The sequence below is a fragment of the Orycteropus afer genome, unplaced genomic scaffold (genome assembly GCF_000298275.1).
Source record: "Orycteropus afer afer isolate SDZICR_OR568_19922 unplaced genomic scaffold, OryAfe1.0 scaffold00037, whole genome shotgun sequence".
Taxonomy (NCBI): domain Eukaryota; kingdom Metazoa; phylum Chordata; class Mammalia; order Tubulidentata; family Orycteropodidae; genus Orycteropus; species Orycteropus afer.
In genome coordinates, this window is record NW_006921624.1 from 14,643,608 (window position 1) to 14,665,576 (window position 21,969).

General features: G+C 39.7%; 1 protein-coding gene across 1 annotated transcript in view; it reads right to left on the reverse strand.

The window, feature by feature from the left end:
• Positions 1–1,310: 1,310 nt before the first annotated feature.
• KIAA1958 (KIAA1958 ortholog) overlaps positions 1,311–21,969 on the reverse strand; it is a 101,191-nt gene continuing 80,532 nt past the window's right edge. Inside the window, exon 4 of the mRNA XM_007936708.2 lies at positions 1,311–2,117. Coding sequence (XP_007934899.1) covers positions 1,311–2,117 — 807 coding nt within the window. The remainder of the gene's footprint in view (positions 2,118–21,969) is intronic.

A 21,969-nucleotide genomic window follows, 5' to 3' on the forward strand; every position in this document is an offset into this window, starting at 1 on the left:
CCAGAAGTTATTACTGTTGATTCACACTCTTTGTGTGTAATAACTCTCTCACTTACTGTGGCATTCAGAGCCGTTGAAATGAGCAAATGCTGCTGATGTTAAATACCCCGGGGCCAGGTAGGAGGGTGCCCGAGTAGAATGGTTTCAAACAGTATTAATAAGGTATCATCATGCTCCAAGTTTCCAACTCTGTCCTTACACTACGATGGCTTACCTGGTAGGTTGCCCAAATCATTGTGTCCCAAGCATTGGTGCCAAAAGGATGATATTTATTGTGGCCCAAAAGTCATACTTTGACAAAAATAGTGCAAAGCTCTTTAATAAACACATTTTGGGATTTGAGTTCTTTGAGCTTGCTTGTTGGAGTTTCCTGGCTGAGCCTGAGGGTCACCTTAAGCTCCCAGTACTCTGTGCTGATGGAAAATTTGTACGACACAAAGAACAGACTTTAAACGAACTCTAAAAACAAGTTTAAATAAAACAGCTTCCACGAGGTGCTGAGAAATAAAACGTAGGCACTTCTGCTTTGGGAGGTTTCCACATTTTGATCACAGATTGCTTTTCCAGGTCCCTTTCACTGAAAGTCCCGCACCCTGAGAACCACCTTGTTCACTGGGAACCTTGTTCTCACACACTCTCGTGGTGCGTTAATCTTCCTTCATGAAATTGTCTCTGTTGACAGCAGAGCCTGAGTTTCTTCCAGGGCTGGGAGCCCCTGCCTCTCGAACAGCATGACTGAGTGTAGCTCCAGGACCTTCTCTCATGGAAGGCGGCTTGCTCTGCAGAACCAAGTTATCCATCACCAAAATACAGAGGAGTGTCAAGTGCAATTTTTCTCCCGGAAATAGTTAACATGTCTGCCTCTTTCTACTCCCCTATTCTGAGTGTAATTCAACAAAGTGGATAATTTTCTAATGTTCTAAAGCTACCAGGCTACTGGGATTTTAAAAGAAATGACTATTTAGCCAGTTTTCTTTTTTTTTTTTTTTTCAGAAAACCTGTGCTAAAAAGGCACTAAGATAAAATGAATTTCCTCCCTCTGTGTCTGCAGTAATATACATTGTGTTACTCTGTAACTGAACAAAGATGACAAACAATCAGGTAAAACATGCTAATGATGGAGACTCGTTTAGAAAACAAATCCAGAGTCACAGGGCTATCAGGCCACACTGAATGGAGACTGCCTGACCCCGAAGTAATTGTCACCCCTGCCTCCTGGGTGCTTTGGGTTGCTGCTGACTGGCTGCGGCCTCCTGAGGGGGCTCTCACACATCAGGTGAGCAGGGTAGTGGCCCAGACCCAAGGGACAGTCACTGGCAGCAGCTGTAGGAGCCAAGCCTCCTGGAGACCTGAGTAAACGAGACGAAGGTGAAGTTCTCACAGTTTTCCAGCTTGACCTTCTTGGCTAAGTTTGGGACAATTCCCCGCAGAGACCGAAGCCCCATCCTCTGCTCCTCATACCACACGCTGCCCATGTCTGTGGCCTCCTTCTTGGCGGTGAGGTAGAAGGGGGCCTTGGCCTCCATTTGGGTGGGTGGCCGGTGGATATACATGTACTTGTAGAGGAGGCAGTAGGGGCACTGTTTGTGTCCCCTGGAATGCTCGTGGTAGATCTTCCCATGACACGCTCTTGTGGAACCGCTGCGGCTCTCTCGCTTTACACTGTCCGTGCGGGCAAAGTAGGGCTGGTTTTGGGGGTCTTTGAGCAGCTCGATGTCACCATACATCAGGTCTGCGTGCTCCTGCAGCGTCCGCATGTTCAAGTATTGGCTGTTGTATTTGACCACAGTGGACAGAAGCGTGACGGGGCTGTCATCCCCCAGACAGCCTGCCTGCCACATCTCCTCCTCATCTGAAAGGGAGAAGTAGACGATGTTTCGAGAACGGGCCCCTGACATCCCTGCCTTACTGAGAACCCACAGCTTCTCCTTGAGTTTCTTGGTGGAAGAACTGAAGGTGCTACTGGTGATGGAAAAGCCCACACCTGCGTTCTTCAAGATGCGGTCCAGACCTCGGCGAATGGCATGTAGGGAGGTGGCCAGGAAGTCTGAGCCGTCACTCTTCTTAACGGTGACGTAAAAGCTCTCGAGCAGCTCATTCAATTTCGCTGCAGGGATCTCAAATGAGACAAACACTGAGGTTATACATTTGAGGATACCCAGATATCCAGACCCCTCCTTCCTTCTCCTAATGCTCACCAGGGGCTGCGATGGGGACCAGACTTTTTGTAGTCTCTAGAGGGCTGACCACTTAGCATGATATAGTGGAAGGAACAGTGAATTTTAAGCTGAAAGATCTGGGTTCCATACTGGGCTCCACTTAATATCTTTAAACCTCAGTGTTTCAATATGCAAAATGGGACACAATAATCAATACTTTCTCAAAGGATTGTTTTAATGCTTAAAGAAAGTAGTGGATGTGAAAGGGCTTATAAACATTAACAAGAACACACACAGAACACACATGTGTGGGAAAAGCATACATACATATATATACGTGAATATATATACATGTATATGTGTGTGTGTGTGTATAAATTATTATTATCATTGGCCTTTGTAACTTTTACTATTCCTCTCTGGAAGGTCCTTTCTTCTCTTTTTCAGCAAATCATTTCCCTCCCTTCCCTTCAACAAAATTCAGCTGCCCTCTGCAGAATTCCTGAACCAAACTTACCAAACTCTGGATAACTACAGCATTAATTTTCTTAATATTTGCACAAACTGTTGGATACTCCTGTTACTAAACATGGTGCTGTAGGGGAAGATGGCTGATATATCCATTTTACATAGCAAGTTAATGGTGCTTGGTTTTTTATTTGAAGAGCACCTGAAATATCTCTGGCTTAGTGACCTATGATGTTTTAATACCATATTAGTTCAAATGATATGGAAAATTAATCATTATAATGACAATTAGAGATAGCTCCTTATTTGGCTATAATGGAGGGAAAAAGAATGGCTAGTAAAAAAAAAAAAGAGCTTTATTTTCAAGATGGTACTATTATGAGAAAACCTGATTTTGTTTATAGTCTCAGGCTGAAAATACATCCTAGACAAAAATAAGGTCTCAAAAAAAATGTTCATAAAGTAGAAACTGTACAGGTTACATTCATTCTTTTAATAACCTTTGGGTCAAAGAGAAAATAAAAAATGAATTATAGATTAAAAATGAGCCAACTGTATGATGGAAAACTTCTGAAAGTAGACAGTAGTGATGGTGACACAGTATGGTGAGTCTAATCAATGCTACTAAATTAAACACTGGACAAATGACTAAAAGGGCAAATTTTTTGTTACGTATCTTTTACTACAAAAAAAAAAAAAAAATGTAGGACATAGGAAAAAGACAGAAAGGTTCTTCACTAATATCAGAATCTGAACGATACTACACCAAAAAACAAAGTATAACAATATAAAGTGAACTTCCTTAACTAAAATGCAGGTAGTCTTCACTTTACATGGTACCATGCTAACAGAAACACATGTATATTAGTACGGGGCAAAGGGAGGACATGGATGTGATATGCACTAATTTCAGTTAACATGCTACCATGCAAAAAAAAGTTCAATGCAGTACTGCAATAAAACACTAGTATAGCAAGACAAAAAGAGATTTTCACAAAATGTAAGGATGACTCAATCTTAATAAATATTTTATTATAATTTATTTAGTCGTATTATAAAGAAAAAATATAAATCTTACTACTGAGAAATCATTGGAAAAAGATTTCATATCCATTTCAAATTTTAAAACTCTACTTAAATTTAGATTGGAAAAAAAAATCATCTTACTATGAAGAACAGTATTTCATAGACAAGAACCATAAAAATTTTACTTAGGATAAAAACAGTAGAATCTTTCTTATAAAGTCAGGAATAAGATAAGTATGCTGAATGTCATTGCTATTATCTAATTCAGTTCTACTATTCTGAAGGTTCTGGTCAATCAAAAAAATATATATATATTTATATGTATACAGGAAAGGAAAAAAGATAAAATATAATTTTATTCCTATACTATGATTGTTGATCTTGAACACCCAACAGATTCAGCTTAAAAGCTATCAGGAGGAGTAGGGTAGCTGTCTATCAAATACAAAAAACACCACCTTTCTTATATACTACCAATAACTACTACACTTCACATCAGTTCATTTCAGATTTTTATGTTATCACTTTCAACTCTCTATTTGCAGGTGTGAACTTCTCTCTGCATTAGCTAGGACTCATCTGTTGGCAAGAGATAGACATAACTTGAACAAGGCTGGGAAAAAAGGGGTATCAGAACAGGAGGACTCCAAGGCCCTCAGGATACACTCCTTCTACCATCTCTCTGCTTTGTGCTGACCACAGGTACTTTCATGTACTGGCATGGGACCAATTCTCTTTTCCAGTAGAAAAAAAATTCAAAGGATGATTCTAATTGGTCCACTCCTGATCTAAATGATGAAGCAAAAGGTGGTGTACTGTGCTAACATGATAGCTTCTATAGTGACTATCTGGGTTACAGGAGAGGAAGAGTTCCTATATAAAGGATGCTGAGAAGGAAGTCTTATTTATTACCTTAGTACTTAAAAACAAAAACAAACAATATTACCACTGCTAGTCTCTGGATAAATTCCAAACTGTGTACCCTATATGCAAGTCTTCAAAATCAGCTTCCAGTCTGTGGTAGACTGTTTGCAAAGATGGCCATAACAACTCCTCCCATCCCTGTACACACACCTCTTTGCAATGTGACTTTAATGCTACGCCTATCAAAAGGGAGAATCTATTTCCCCACCCCTTGAATCCGGGCTGGTCATGTGCCTTACTTTGACCAAAAGAATGCAGAATGACAATGTGCAAACTCCAAGTCTAGGCCTCAAGGGGCCTGGCAGGTTCTGCCTTTTTGTCTTCTAAGTACCTGGTGTTGCCATGTGAGGAAGCCCAGGGTTAGCCTGTTGGAACGTGGGAACATGTGGAGCATAGATGACCTATCTCCTGTCTAACATCCAGATGACTGCATCACACGAGTGGCCCAAGAGAGACTATCAGAAGAAGCACCCAGAGGATGCTGCGAAGACAGTGCCATGATCAAGTCTAGGACCTCGACCCTCCCTACCAACACAGGAAAGCAACTCTGAACAGGTCAGCAAAGGTGGCAGCATGAAGCCACGAACTGGAAAAAGACAAGGAAAATCTCTTCTTCCATGGTTCCCACCCCTCCCCTCCCCGGTGTGGCAGACGGACAGCTGCCCTGGAGCCACAGTCACAGCCACGGCTGACTCATGATTCTCTTGGGCTCTAAGAAGGGCCCTGATCGCTCACCCCAAAGTGAAAAGGTAGACATCCGCGGTGGACTGTTCAGGATGTATGTTCTGGCCACTACAGTCACTGCCTGATGGCAGGGACCTGAGCCTGGCCTGAATCGGAGCTCTCATAGAGTTGGGGAGGGAGCAGTGAGCAAGGACTGAAGGCCATGCCAACCTAGGGATACTGATCAGTGTGTGTTTTCCGATTGGTCTGTTGTTGTTGTTGTTATGTGCCATTGAGTTGGCCCCAACTCATAGCGACCCCTCCTTGGATTTCCAAGGCAGTATCACTACGAAAGTAGATTGCCCAACCTTGCTTCTGAGGAGTGTTGGTGAGTTTGAACCACCACCAGCCTTCTGGTTAGCAGTCAAATGCCTTAGGCACTATGCTACCAGAACTCCTTCTGATTGGTCTAGGAGCCACTAAAGGACTAAAATCCGAGTTTGATCCGATTCAGAGATCTCACAGGGTAGAGGAGGGAGGGGTGGGCAAAGTCTGAAGACTATACCTGCCCAAGAGTTTCCTGCAGAACTTAGTGCTTTTGAAAGTACCATTACGTTACATTATGGGGAGCTGGGAAAGCTAACACATTGTAATACTACAGTGTCCTAGTGGAGTCCTGGGTGGTGAAAATGGTTAGGGGCTCATAGCCAAAAGGCTGGTGGCTCAAACCCACCCAGAGGTGCCTAGAAAGACAGACCTGGCCATCTACTCTCAAAGGTCACAGCCTTGAAAACCCTGTGGTGCAGTTCTACTCTGAACACATGGGGTCACCATGAGTGGGAAAGCGCTTGCTGGCAACTAACAGCAACAATGTCCCAGCATCAATACAATACTGCAAGGCACACAAAGAAAGTGCAAATGATGGCCCATTCAAAAGGACAAGATCAAGAAAGAGAGAAATCATCTCTATGGAAACCTGGACAATAAACAAATTTCAAAACATACTACAAAGCTACAGTAATCAAACAGTCTGGTGTTGGTATAATGATAGACATAGAAGAATAGAATAGAATTGAGAGTATAAGAACAAATTGATACATGTATAGCCAAATGATTTGTGACAAAGGTGCTAGGTCCATTCAATGGAGGAAGAATAGTCTTTTCAAGAAATAGTCCAGGGACAACTGGATCTTCACACGCAGAGGAATGAAGCTAACCCTGTGCTCCACACCATATATGAAGATTAACTCAAAATGGATTAAGGACCTAAATATAAGAAGTAAAACCATACAACTCTTAGAAGAAAACACAGGTGTAATGCTTTGGGATGTAGTTTTTGACACTCGATTCTTAGATATGACATCAAAAGTACAAGCAACAAAAGATAAATTAGAATTCATCAAAATTAAAACTTCTGTGTATCAAAGGACTTTATCAGCAAAGTGAAGAGACAGCCTACAGATTGGAAGAAAATTTTTGGGAACCATATATCTGATAAAAGTTTAGTATACAAAATAAGTAAAGAATTCCTTACAGCTCAACAACATAAACAATCCAAACAATCCAGTTAAAAAAAAAAAAAAGCAAATAGACATTTTAGCAAAGATATAAAGTGCATGAAAAGATGCTCAACATTCTTAGGCATTAAACCCATTGCCATTGAGTCAACTCCAACTCATAATGACCCGAAAGGGCAGAGCAGAACTGCCTGATAAGGGTTCCTAGGCTATAATCTTTATGGAAGCAGACTGCCACGTCTTTTCCCACAGAGTGGCTGGTGGGTTCGAACCACCCACCTTTCGATTAGAGCCAAACATTTAACCACTGCACCACCAGGGCTCCTCTGTTAGTCATTATTAGGGAAATGCAAAGCAACCACAACAGAGCAACACTCTACCTCTGCTAGGACGCCTGTGATCAGAACAAGAGCTGGTGAGGATGTGGAGAAACTGGAACCCTCATCTACTGCTGATGGGATTGTAAAATGATGCAGCCACTGTGGGAAACAGTTTGACAGTTCTTCAAAAAGTTAAACATAGAATTACCATGTGACCCAGAAACTTCACTCTTAGTGATCCATCCCCTCCTCACTTATCTACATGATTAGTTTCTGAAGAACAGTTTGTTACAGGAAAATTGGGGTTATGCAAAAACGGAGGATGACCTTATCAAACCACAAGACAGAGGAGGACTGCATCATTACATAACTGCCAAAACACTGAGAACCACAGCCTAGCCAAGCTGATACGTAACCTTAACCATCACAGCCAGAGTTATTCTCACTACACACTGCAGCGTTAGTTACTGCCAGATAGATGTATGTCGTTGACACGCAAGAGTCCGATAATAGATTTTTTACTGTTGTTGTAAAAATTGGAAATTGGAACCGTCAGTCCCAAATGCTAACCTACTGAATCACGAGCAGAAAAATGAATGTTGTTTTAAGCCACTAAGTTTTGGGGTGGTTTCTTATCCAGCAATAGGTAACTGATACCTACCCTACTTCTTTTCTAGCTTCATCTCCTGTTATCTTTTTTTCTATCTTCCAGGTTCATTGAACTTTTCACCAGTCTTAGAAATAAGGCCCTTTCTTGTTTCCAAGTCTTTGCACATGCTACTTCCTCTGGCTGGAATGCTTTTTCCCTCCAACCTTCTCTATCTCAACAGTCTCTATTCATCTTTCCATATCCAGCTCAAAGTCAGCTTCCCATACAGTTCTTCAACCTCCCTAAGGAAAGCTACTCTGTCATCTGGAGATGAGCTTAAATTAAATGGAATTTAATTTATAACCAGAATCTGATTGATATTGCACCAAAAAACAAAGTATAACTGTATAAAGTGAACTTCCTTATACTTTATGTGGTGGTTACGTTGTGTGTCAACTTGGCTGGGCCTGGTTGAGTGGCTGGGCAGCTGGTGGTAGTTATTCCCCATGATGAGACTGGCAATCAACTCCATGGTGGGATCTACCACAAGCAGCTGAGTAGCTGCCTTTGGGATGTGGTCTGCTTCCTGTATATAAGGAGAAGCATTTGGAATGGACTGTAGCTTATGGCACGCTTGGACCCTGCATGTAGCTGGGTCGTTGCTCAGCAGCCTGCTATGCTCTGCTGACCTTGGGACTTACAATGGACTTAAGTCATTGGCCTGCCATGTGATTTGGTAACATCGGGACTGTGCATTTTTACTTGTCAACCTTGGCTTTGTCAGCCTCAGCAGTCAGCAGCTTTCTGAGTGAAGAAATGTCTCTAGCTCCAGTGAGCCAGGAGCAGGAGGCAGAGCTGGACCCCAAGGTTGAGGGGCTTTCACCCAGCCCCTAGAGCCTGGCACTTTGAACTTGGACTTAAAGCCTCCAAACTGTAAGAATAAACTCCTGCTTGTTAAGGCCATCCCATTTGTGGTATGTTTCCTGTCAGAGTGGCACTAGGTAACCAGAACACTTTATAAATTAGATTCCATTTAATTTAAACTTTTATTACCCCCTTTGTCATATTTCACAGCCTCTAATCTATTCATGTCTCTTTCTCTCTAAATGGACTGAAAGCCCCTTGAAGGCAAGAACTGCACCTTGTTCATGACTGGTCTTCACACACACACCAGAAAGCCTGAAATACATACAATTGGAATTCAGTGAATTGATAATGTGGGTTAAATTCATTACCATTCAAGTTAGGAAAAACAAGCTGGCTTAGAATGCAAAATATTTTTATTGATTTCCACAGAATACCACAAGTTCAAAGCAAAATGCCACCCAAAGCAACTCCTGGAAAAATGTCAAGTCACACAAATTTATATTGCTTGCCTATATGACCAGAAGGAAGACTGGGGAATCTACTTCTGTAGAGATACCAGTAGGAAACCCAAGGAGGGGTTGCTCTCAGTTGAATCAACTCCATGGCAGTGAATTTGATTTTTTTTTTTTTTTTGGTTTTGCCTATATGAGACTGCCTTCTTCGGTTTCTCAGCTGAGTTTTGGTTAATGATTATTCCTCTAGATTACTGAGGTCTTTAATCTGTTAAGAAGCCATGGCAAAATTCCATTTCCTTCACTGACCACTCTGAGTTGACTTACTAAGTCCAAGTCCAAAATCCATGAAGGATTATAAACTTCCTTAATGTAAAAATGACCAAAGCTTGGTCATGGGATAGATAATTCTTGGTGGGAAAGGACAGTATGAAAGAAAACCAACTTGCTTGGCAAATTCCACAGTTCAAGTTCTGGATACACAGTAATCCTGGACACTTGAATCCAAACCAAACTCATTGGCATCTAAGTCAATTCTGACTCATAGTTGACCCCACAGGATAGAGTAGACCTGCCCCATCTTTCTCCTGTGGAGCAGCTGGTGGGTTTGAAACACCTACCTTTTGGTCAGCAACCCAATGCTTTAACCACAGCACTACCACAGCTCCTTGACACTTGAAAGAGGTTATACGGCAAGGAAAATCAAGTTACTTTTTGGGGAATTCCTCAAACTCCTCTTTGGGATGATCTTGTCTAGCATGTTGGGTGGGGGAGGGCAGTGATGAAAGTAAAGAAAATGGTTATGAAGTTTAAGTACCCGTATAGGAAAACAAAATGAATCTTGAACTAACCATTGCTGACAAAAATCTCATTTTCACATTACTAAACTTTATTAACAAAGATATATATTGAGCCTTAAGATGCTCCATCTTCTAATGAACAAGTCAAAGGAATACGTCATTGAAACAGCAACCTTGAGGGGGATGGATCAGTGAGGAGCAGGTCACTCTTCAGATGATAATTTGTAGGAAAAAATACAATGTGGACCACACCCTGATCACAGAGTGAGACGGCAGTACAGGTTTTGCCTGCTCAGATGACATTGTGAAGTCTGATTAGATTCCTTGTGGTTTCCCTTAAAGAAACACCTAAATTCGAAGCAAAAGCACCTGCCAAACTATGACCAAGGGTTGTAAACCATCTTGTCTGTTGCCAGCTATATTTACTTTTACGGGCACATCCAGACTAAAAATACCTTGTGTTGACACCAAGAGAGTGAGATTGAAGAAGATGGGTACTATTCCTTCTTATGAACTACTGGCTAATTCTCTAACATATCAGCCTCTTTATTCAGAGGACGTGATTACAATTATTCAGCTTTAGTAGCCCGATGTGAACAGATTGCGGAGGATAGGGATATATCTTCATTCTTGACCATTATCCCTCTAGACAGCACAGGTGCCAATTATGAAAATATTAATACTAAAAGTGGAGTTAAGGCACACCCTATTGGACATGTGAGAAATTTTCACCATCTGGGATGTTGATAGGAGCTCTGCTGGTGTAGTGCTTAAGGCACTTGACTACTAACCAGAAGGCTGGTGGTTAAAACTCACCAGCCCCTCCTCGGAAGGAAGATTAGGCAGTCTACTTCCCGTAGTGATACTGTCTCGGAAACTCAAGGAGGGGTCACTATGAATCGGATCCAACTCGAAAGCAGTGAGTTTTGTTTTTTTTTTTTTTTTGGTTTTGGGATGTTGATATTATATCTAAGTGGTGAAGGGCACAAAGAAACAAGGCTTCTTTCATTAATCCCTGCGTGGACATTTGTAGGTTTCCAGTAATAGATAATTGTCTTCATAACCATTTCCCAGAGTCTGGAAGACAGGCTCTCTGGCCTAGAAAAAGTTAGAGTTAGTGCGGATGGAGTAATGATGATGGAAGCGAAGAGGAATAGGTGAATTTTTTGAAAATTTTAAGCAAAAAGCCAGAGAACGAGTAGGCTTTAGAGATCTCACAAGAAGTATGAAATATTAAAGGCAATGGGGTTAGAAATTTCCCTTTGATCTAAGAAGGCTGAACTTGCTTGAGCCTTCACAGCAGGCTTGCTGTGAGGATTAAATGACACAGAATCAGTAGGGTTTACCACAGTTCCTGGAACACAGTAACCAAACCAAGCTCACTGCCACTGAGTTGACTCCAACTCACAGCGACCCTATAGGACAGAGTAGGACTGCCCCATAGGGTTTCCAAGGCTGTAAATCTTTATGGAAGCAGACTGCCTCATCTTTCTTCCATCAAGTGACTAGTGGGTTTGAATTGCTGACATTTTTGGTTAGCATCAGAATGCTTTAACCACTGTACTACCCGAGCTCATTATTAATACTGTTACTATAGAAACAAACTCTGGAGATGCACAAAGTACTCCAGGGCTCCTAATGAGTTATGAGCAGGTTCCCTGTTATAATCTTGGAGACCATAGTGGGAGATGCCTATTCAACCACTTGTTTATTAAGGTTTCTTAGACTGTTAACTCCTTGGAAGGAAGGTTGGGCAATCTACTTCCGTAGTTATACTGCCTCGGAAACCCAAGGAGGGGTCGCTATGAGTCGGGTGCGACTTGACGGCACATAACAACAGACTGTTAACTGGAATGATGCACTCGAGTGAGAGCTTTCCCTTGGTTTTCTGCCCTCTAGTGGACAATCATGAACCAGTTGGCATTCCTGTTTCCACACAAACCGAAGAACTTTTGGAGAAAATTGGGAAACATGACGAGAGTCCCTGGCTCTCTTCACCATCCACTTGACCCTCAGAGTTGCTAATTACAACCTATTTTTTAAATTATCATTTACTTCTTTTTGCACTATTTGATATACTTTTAAAATAGATGTAATTTAGATATGTTATGAAAGAGAATTTAAAAACTCAACACATATGAGCCAGCTATTAGAATGAAACCATTACTCCGTTTCATATACAACATATTCTTCCTCTGTTCAACTCTTCTGCCTTCCAACCCCCACTGTGGAAACTGTCTTGGATTTTGCCTTATCACTGCTCAGTCTTTCCCCAAAATTTTATCACATATGCATGCATTCTTATGTAATACGTTGCCAAGTGTTTTGCTTGCTTTTGAGCTTTGCAAAACTGGCATCATAGTATGTCACACTTCTAGAACTCACTTTTTGCATTTAATGTTTTACTCTGATGTAATTTCAAACTTAGAAGAAAGCTGCAATCGCATAAAGAGCTCATTTATCCTTCACCAAGATTTAGCAACCACTGCCTTTTTGTCCCATTTGCTGTACATTTATGTGCTTTCTCTCTGTCCTTCTCTGTATTTATATATTTTTCTGATTTTGAGAGTAAGTTGCAGATACATTTCTTTACCAATAAACACTTCATTATATATTTCCTATAAAAAGGACATTCTTTTAAATAAATATAGTAGTTTTAGAATGAGTATATTTAACACTGATACAAGAACATTATCTAAACCATAAAACCCGCTGCCGACGAGTCAGGTCTGACTCATAGCGACCCCTCCTTGCAGTGGGGTATCCCCCCCCCAAGTAGTGATATCCGAGGCGATACCACTACAGAAGTAGATTGCCCAACCTTCCTTCTAGGGAGTGGATGGTATGTTTGAACCACCAGCCTTCTGGTTAGCTTTCAGATGCCTTAGGCACTATGCCACCAAAGCTCCCATCTAAACCATAGTCCACACTAAAATTGTACCAATTATTCTAATGCTATATATATTGCATAGGCTGTAAATTGCTTTTATCACTCAATATTATGTATCTATGATTTAGCCTTATTGATGTGGGTTCCTGTAGTACTTATTTTCACTGTTGTATAATATTCCATTGTTTGAACATACATAGTTTAGTTATCTATTCCTGTGATCATGGGCATTTGGATTGTATCCTGTTTTCTGCTATTATGAATCAGGCACCTTACATACCTTCTGGTGCTCAAGTGAAAGATTTTTCTCTGGGGTTAATCCCTAAAGGTGGTATCGCTGGTTCTTGCATATGCTTATGTTCAACTTTATATGACAGTTCCAAATTGTATTGCAAACAATTGCATTAATATAGTCCTCTCAGAGTGATAATATTCCTTTTGCTCCATATCTTCACCAATACTGATAATAATCATATTTCTTATTTTTTGGCAATTTGTAAGTATTACATAGTGTTTTGTTGTAGTTTTAATTTGCATTTCCCTGATTACTAATGATTTTGGCCATTTTTCATGTTTATTGTCCATACAGGTTTCCTTTTTGCTGTTGTTTAACATTTGTTAATGTCTTTTACTGGTGCTTCTCCTGTTTGATTGGTTTTGGTTGTACCATTTACACTCCCACTAGTAAGGCACAGGGCTCTGGTTGCTCTGTATCCTTACCAAAACTTGATAATGTCAGTCTTTGTAATTTTAGCCATTCTCAATGTGGTTTTTGGTTTACATGTCTTTCTTGACTAACTCCAAAGTTTTATTAGTGAACTGAAAGCATGGAATTGTCACCAACTGAGGGGAAAAGGTAGCACAGATGGTCAGAAACTCCATTTCAGCTGTGGTTTGAGGTGTCTATTACTCATCTAATGGAGAAGATAAGTGTATACTGGATGTGAGAGTCAGGAGTTCAAGAGAGAAATGTGATGGGAGATATAAATTTATGACCAGTATAAAAATCTGCCTGATAGCAGCAATGATATCCCTTGTTCCATGACCTCTTCTGCATCTGGCTTGAATTTCTGGCACCTTCTTGTTGATGTACAGCTGCAATTGTTTTGAATTTTCTTTAGCAAAATTTTACTTGCATGTGATACTAATGATATTGTTTGATAATTTCTGCATTCTGTTGGATCATCTTTTTGAATGGGCACAAATATGGATCTCTTCCAGTTGCTCATGTAGTTGTCTTCCAAATTTCTTGACACAGACAAGTGACTACTTCCAGCACTGCACACATTTGCTGAAATGTCTCAATGGGCATCCTGTCAATTCCTAGAGCCCTGTTTTTCATCAATGCCTTCAGTGTAGCTTGGGCTTCTTCAGTACTATAGGTTCTTGATCATATCCTACCTCCTGAAACGCTGATATCAAATGGATCTTGGCTTAACGCAGAGAGTACAAGAAAGATGTCTACCTGTGTTTTATTGACTATGCAAAGGCACTTGACTATGAGGATCATAACAAATTATGGATAACCTTGCAAATAATGGAAATGCAAGAACACTTTATTGTATTCGTGAGGAACCTGTACACAGACCAAGAGGCAGTTGTTGGAACAGAACAAGGAGGCACTGTATGTTTTAAAATCAGGAAAGGTATGCATCAGGGTTGTATCCTTTCACTATGCTTATTCAATCTGTGTGCTGAGCAAATAACCTGAGAAGCTGGACTCTGTTAAGGAAGAATGTGGCACCAGGATTGGAGGAAGACTCCACACCTTGTGATATGCAGATGACACAACCTTGCTGGCTGAAAGTGAAGACAACTTGAAGCATTTACTGAAGAAGGTCAAGGACTATAGTATGTAACATTTCAACACAAAGAAAATAAAAATCCTCACAACTGGACCAATAAGTAACGTCATAACAAACAGAGAAAAGTTTGAAGTTGTCAAGCATTTCATTTTACTAAGATCTACAATCAACGTCCATGGAAGCAGCAGTCAAGAAATCAAAAGATGTACTGCATTGGGCAACTCAGCTGCAAAAAACCTCTTTAAAGTGTTAAAAAGCAAAGATGTCCCTTTGAGGACTGAGGTGAACCTGATGCAAGCCATGGTATTTTCAATCGCCTCATATGCATGCAAAAGCTGGACAATGAATAAGGAAGACTGAGGAAGAGTTGATGCCTCTGAATTATGATGTTGGAAAGAATAATAAATATATTCTGCCAGAAGAACAAACAAATCTATCTTGGAAGTAGAATACCTGGAATGTTCATTTGCTTCAGACTTTGTCTTACATATTTGGGACATGTTTTCAGGAGAGATCAGTCCCTGGAGAAGGACATCATACTTGGAGGGTCAGTGAAAAAGATGAAGACCCTCAATGAGATAAATTGACACAGTGGCTGCAACATTGGGCTCCAACATAGCAATAACTGTGAGGATGGTGCAGGACCAGGCAGAGTTTCGTTCTTTTTGTACACAGGTCGCTGTGAGTGGGAACTGACTCACAAGCATCTGACAACAAAGCATGCAGACGGTCTTTAACTCCATGGGCCAGGAAGAGGGCGCCCAGGCAAGAAGGACAGACAAAGAAAAGAATTAAGTCTGACTGAGTCTTGTCTTGGCACACGTCAACATGAAGAGCCCAGGAGAAGAGGAGGAACAAGAAAAGGAGACAGAAACCTATCAAATAAGAAGACAATCAAAAGGGTGAAGAAAAGATACTAAGGGGGAAAGAGTGACAAACTTAAAATCAAGTAAAATGAGGACTGAGAACTGACTCACTAGATTTAATAATATGGGTAATTTAAATCTTCTGTTGTTATTGTAAATGGTAGCCTTAAAATATTTTTTTCTCTTTGTTAATAGTCCACTGATAAGCAATTGATATTGATACACTGATGTTAATATACTTTGCTAAATTATTTTACTGTTTCTAGTAATATGCTTGTGGATTCCCATGGGGTCCTATGTAGACAATCACATCATCTGAGAATAATGTCAATTTTCTACTCCAATACTTACACATTTTCTGTCTTTTTCTTATTTTTCTCCACAAGCTAGGGCTTATAGTAAATGGAAGCAGTGGTGATAGGTTTCCTTGTCTCATCCCTGATTTTAAAAAGAATGCTTTAAAAATTTGGCCATCAAGAATGCTATTATTGTAGGTAGCTTTTTCCTTTTTAAAGAAATCCCCTTCAATTCCTGTTAAACTTTAAAAGGGCCCCTGTTTAAGAGCCTTTACAAAAAAATTATAAATGGTTCTTCAATTCTATCAAATGTCCCCTTCCTTATCTACATGCTATTTTATTCTTTTTGCTCTCATTATAAATAGAATTGTTTTCTTAATTTTTTTTTTATTTTTGGTTTCTCATTACTACTGTAAAGAAATACAATTGCTTTTTGTATACTGACTACATATCTTGCAACCTTGCTAAACTCATTTATTCTAATAGGGTTTTTTTTTATTTTTTTATTTTATTGTTATTTGGGTGAAGGTTTACAGAGCAAATTCACTTTCCATACATGCAGTTCATATACACTGTCTCATGACATTGACCACAGTTTACCACAATGCAACAGCTCCCCTTCTATCTCCTCCCCACAGTTACCTCTTCCCAGTGTCCATCTCTCCATGGGCTCCTGTCCCCTGAGCTGTCTCCCTGTGCATAAGCAGCCCTTCTTTCTCCCATGACTGTTCTCTCCAAGGAGTGTATCTACCTCAGGTAAATGTTCAACTCATATGCCTGTCTTTTGTTTGGCTGGAAACCACAGGTGTGGGTTCAATTCCAGACCCGAAGGGCAGCTAGGGGCCATAGTCTCAGTGGTTCCACCCAGCTCTATCGGACCAGCAAACCTGGTCCCCCCCTTTTCCTCCTCCAACGATTTTGAGTTTTGTTCCACATTGTTCTCCCTCTCTATCAAGGATCTCCTGCATAGATCCCCTTTCAAGTGGAAGGCAGTGGTAGCCGGGCACCATCTAGTTCTTCTGGTCTCATAGTCATATAGGCTGCAGATCAGATGGAGTACCAGTCGCTAGGACTAATTGTTTCCATGAATTTCGGTTTTCGTCACTCTTCTTTGTTCTGGATGAGGAGAGACCCATAGTTGCATCTAGATGGCAGCTTGCTAGCTTTTAAGATCCCAGTTGCTATTTGCCAAGATCGGAGGTGGAACAATGTTTTGTGTAGTATGTTATGCCAATTGAGCTTGATGACCCCTGCGACTATGGTCCCAAGCCCACAGGTTCAACTACTCGGTCTCTCTGGGTAGCTGGCTGTGTCATTTATTCTAATAAGTTTTTAGTGGATTTCTTAGGATTTTCTATATACAAGATCATATTATCTGCTAAGAGATAGTTTTATATCTTCCTTTCTAATCTGGATGCCTTGTCTTTCATTTTGCTGCCTAATGCCTTGGTTAGAACCTTTAGTACAATGTTAAATACAAGTGGCAAGAAGAGACGTCCATGTCCTGTTCCTGATCTTAAGGGAAAAAAATGCACTCTTCAGCCACTAATCTGACATTAGCTATGGGTTTAGATGCCTCTTATCTAGTTGAGAAAGTTCACTTCTATTCTTAGTTTGTTGAGTGTTTTGTTTTGTTTTTGGTCATAAAAGGGTGCTGGATGCTCTCAAATGCTTTTTCTGCATCTATTGAGATGATCGTGTAGTTTTTGTACTTTATTCTATTGATATAATGCATTAATCTTTGGATATTAAAACAACCTTACATTCATGCAATAAATCCAACTTACTCATGGTATATGCTCATTTTCATATGTACTGGGTTTGAAGCTATCTGAGTCTGGGCTTTTCTTTGTGGGTAGATTTTTTTTTACAAATTCTATCTCTATTTGTCTACTGAAATTAGTCTATTCAGAGTTTCTATTTCTTTTTGAGTCAGTTTTGGTAGTTTGTGTCTTTCTAGGAATTTGTTCATTTCATCTAATTTACTGGCACACAACTGTCCACTGTATTTCCTTAGAATCCTATTTCTGTAAGGTTGGTAGTAATGTCCCTTCTTCTACATGGTTTTAGGAATCCGAGTCTTCCTTAATGTCTATATCTTAACCGTTCTTCTAAACTGCCATAACCTTGCTATCTGTGCTGTAATTTGGGTAGGTTTTTCAAATCTTTCTTAAAATTATTAATTCTCTCTTTGTCTAGGTCTACCCCCAATATATTTATTTTATTTCCACAGTTATATATTTATTTCTTGAAGTTCTTCTTGTTTCATATTATTTGATTCTAGACCTACCTTCTTTTATAATATGAACATTTAAAGCTATAAATTTTTCTCTGAGCATTACATTAGCTGCAGCCCACAATTTTGATAAGTTGTGTTTTTCTTTTCATTTAGTTCAAAATATCTCATAACTTCCCTTGTGATTTCTTCCTTGGTACATGGGTTACTTAGTAGCATGCTAATTTCCAAATGTTTAGGAATTATCTATGTAGTTGTTAGTGACTTATAATTTAATTCTGTTGTGGATAGAAAATGTAATCTGCATGATTTCAATCCTTTTAAATTAATTGAGACTTGTTTTATGGCTCACCATATGGTCTACCTTGGTAAATATTCCATGTGTACTAAGAAAGAATGTATGTTCTAAAGTGTTGTACAAATGCTATTTAGGTCAAGCTAGATAGTGTTTTTTTCAAATGTTCCTTATCCCTACTTATTTTCTGTCTGCTTGTTCTATAAATTACCAAGAAAGAAGCATTTAAATCTGCAATTATAATTGTGCTTTTTCAGTTTTGTGATTTTACTTCATTTTCTTTTATGCTTCATTATTAAGTGCACACACACGTAAGATTGTATGTCTTCTTGTTTTTCACCAAAGCCTTCAGTACAGTCTGAACTTCCTCCTTCACTGACATTAGAGGTCTTGATCATATGCTACCTCCCAAAATGGTTGAACATCAATTAATTCTTTTCAATACAGTGACTCTGTACACTCCTTTCATGTTCTTTTGATGCTTCCTGAGTCACTCAATATTTTGCCCACAGAACCCTTCAATATTACAACTTGAGGTTTGAATTTTTTCTTCAGTTCTTTCAGCTTTAGAAATGCCAAGCACAGTCCCTTTTGGTCTATTGACTCCAGGTCTTTGCACACTTCATGATAAGTCTTTGTCTTCTCGAGCCACCCTTTGAAATCTTCTGTTCAGCTCTTTTACTTCATCATTTCTTCCATTTGCTTTAGCTACTCTCCATTCAAAGACAAGTTTCAGAGTCTCTCCTGACATCCACGTTGGTCTTTTCTTTCTTTCCTGTCTTTTAATGACCTTTTTGCTTTCTTCCTATATGAATGATGCCCTTGATGTCCTCCTGCAACTCGGGTAGTCACTAGTATTCAATGCATCCAATCTGTTCTTGAGATGCTCTCTAAATTCAGGTGGGATATACTGAAGATCATACTTTGGCTCTTGTGACTTGTTTTTATTTTTTTTAGCTTCAACTTGAACTTGCATATGGGCAATTGATGGTCTGTTCTGCAGTTGGCTCCAGGCCTTGTTCTGACTGATGCTATTCAGCTTCTCTAATGCCTCTTTTCACAGATGTAGTTGATTTGATTCCTGTTTATTTCATCCAGTGAGGGCCACATGTACAGTCACCATTTACACTGTTGAAAAACAGTATTTTCAACAAATAAGTCATTTGTCTTGCAAAATTCTATCATGCAATCTCCTGTGTATTTTCTATCACCAAGGCCATATTTTCCAACTATTGATCCTTCTTCTTTGTTTCTTATATTTACATTATCACTAAGCCAAAAAATACTAAACCCACTGCCATCCAGTTGATTTTGACTTATAGTGACCCTCCATTGGGCTTCCGAGGCCATAAATCTTTACAGCAGTAGACTGCCTCATCTTCCTCTTGCAGAGTGGCTGGTGGGTTTGAACTGCTGACATTATGGCTAGCAGCCAAATGTCTTACCCACTACACTACCAGAGCTCCCAATCACTAGCAATTAGAAATGCCTCGATTGCATGTTTGATCAATTTCAGACTGCAGAAGTTGGTAAAAAATCTTCAATTTCTTCATCTTTGACATTAGTGGTTAGTGTATAAGTTTGAATAATAGTTGTATTAACTGGTCTTCCTTGAAACTACATGGATATTACCCTATCATTGATGGCAATGTACTTCAGGAGAAATCTTGAAATGTTCTTTTTCACAATGAATGTGATGCCATTCCTCCCTGTCATCCCAGCATAGCAGACCATATGATTGTCTAATTCAGAATGGCCAATACCAGTCCATTTCAGCTCATTAACACCAAGGATATCGATCTTTGCACATTCCATTTCATTTCTGAGGGCTTCCAATTTTCCTACATTCCACATTCCAATGATTAATGGATGTATGCAGCTGCTTCTCGTTTTGAGTCATCCCACATCAACAAATGAAGGTCTAGAAAGCTTTACTCCATCCACGTCATTAAGGTCAACTCTTCTTTGAGGAAGTAGCTCTTCCCCAGCTGTATTGTGAATGCCTTCCAACCTGAAGGGCTCACCACCTGGCAGTGCATCAGACAATGTTTCACTGATATTCTTAAGGTTTTCAGTGGCTAATTTTTTCAGAAGTAGACTGCCTCTTCCTTCTTCTAGTCTGTCTTAGCCTGGAAGCTCTGCTGAAAGCCATCCACCACAGGTGGCATCTGAAATATTGGTGGCATAGCATCTAGCATCATAGCAACACGTAAGCTACCACAGGACGACAAACTCATAGGCAAGTGGTGGATTTTTAAGATAAAACTGAACCAAACTCACTGCTGTCGAGATGGATCCGACTCATAGTGAACCCTCTTTGGGTTTCTGAGGTGGTATCACTATGGAAGTAGATTGCCCAACCTTCCTTCTGAGGAGTGGCTGGTGGGTTTGAACTGCCAGCCTTCTGGTTAGCAGTCAAATGCCTTAGGCAGCTGAATTTAAATCTAGCATCTTGTTATTTGTTTTCTGTTGGGCCTATTGGTTCTTTGTTCCCTCTTTACTCTTTCTCTTTTCTTGCCTTCTTTCAGATTATTTTGAAAAATTTCATTTATCTCCACTAGAAGGTTATCAGTTCTATTTTTTGGTTTTGTATTTTCAGTAGTTTTGGTAAAGTTTACAACATACAGCTTTAACTTAGCACAGTCTATCTTCAAATACAGTTACCATTTCATACATGATGCTGAGACCCTTCTCCCACTACACTGCCACTCTTCCTTCTGTCTTTTGTGCGATTGTTGCCATATATTTTCCCCCATATATAATATGAACCCCAAAATACAGTGCTATTGTTTTCTTTAAACAGTCAATTACCTTTTAAGGAAATTAAAAATTAAAAAAGTATCTTTTATATTTGTACATATAATGTCCGTTTCCAGCACTTAGCATTCCTTTGTGAGATTTAAATTTTTTCTGGTCTAATTTTTCTTCTACCTGAAGAGCATCCTTTGACATGTATTGTTGTGTAGGTCTTTTATTTGCTAAAAATGTCTTTATTTCATCTTTATTTTTATTTCCTTTAAGTATAAACAGATTGCCAAACCCACCACCCCTTTCAGCTTTTTAAAAATGTTATCCCATTGTTGCCTGACTTCCATAGTTTCTGATGAGAAGTTCTTCCCTTTATCGTTGGTTTCTGCCCTTTTTGAATTGAATATTTTTTATAATTCTGTTTTATTTGTTTTATTGTATATTAGCCAAAGGTCTTTGTTTTGTTATTTTAGTGGTTGATTTAGGGTTACAATCTACATATTAGGAGTTCTGCTGGCATAATGGTTAAAGTATTAGGCTGCCAACAAAAAGGTTGGCAGTTCAAACCACCAGCTGCCCTGCAGGAGAAAGACGAGGCAATCTATTTTGGTAAAGATTTACAGCCTTGGAAACCCAATGGGGGTCTCTATGAGTCAGAATCAACTTGATGGCAGTGAGTTTCAGTTTAGTCTACATATTCAACTTATCACAATCTATCTTCAATTTATATCACTTCAGGTTCAGGATAAGAATCTTACAATAGTATGCTTTCATTTCTCCCCTACTAATCTTTGTGCTACTGTGTCATACATTTTGATTTTACATGTTATAAATCCCGTAATACATGGTATTGTTTTTGCTTAAGAAGTCAATTATCTTTGAGAGAGAATTAAATAAGAATAAATATCATGCTCTATAGGGTTTTTAGTGGCTTTTTTGGAAGTAGATTGCCAGGCCTTTCTTCTGGGATGCCTCTGGGTAGACTTAGGAGCTCTGGTAGCATAGTGGCTAAGGCATTTGACTGCTAACCAGAAGGCTGGTGGTTCAA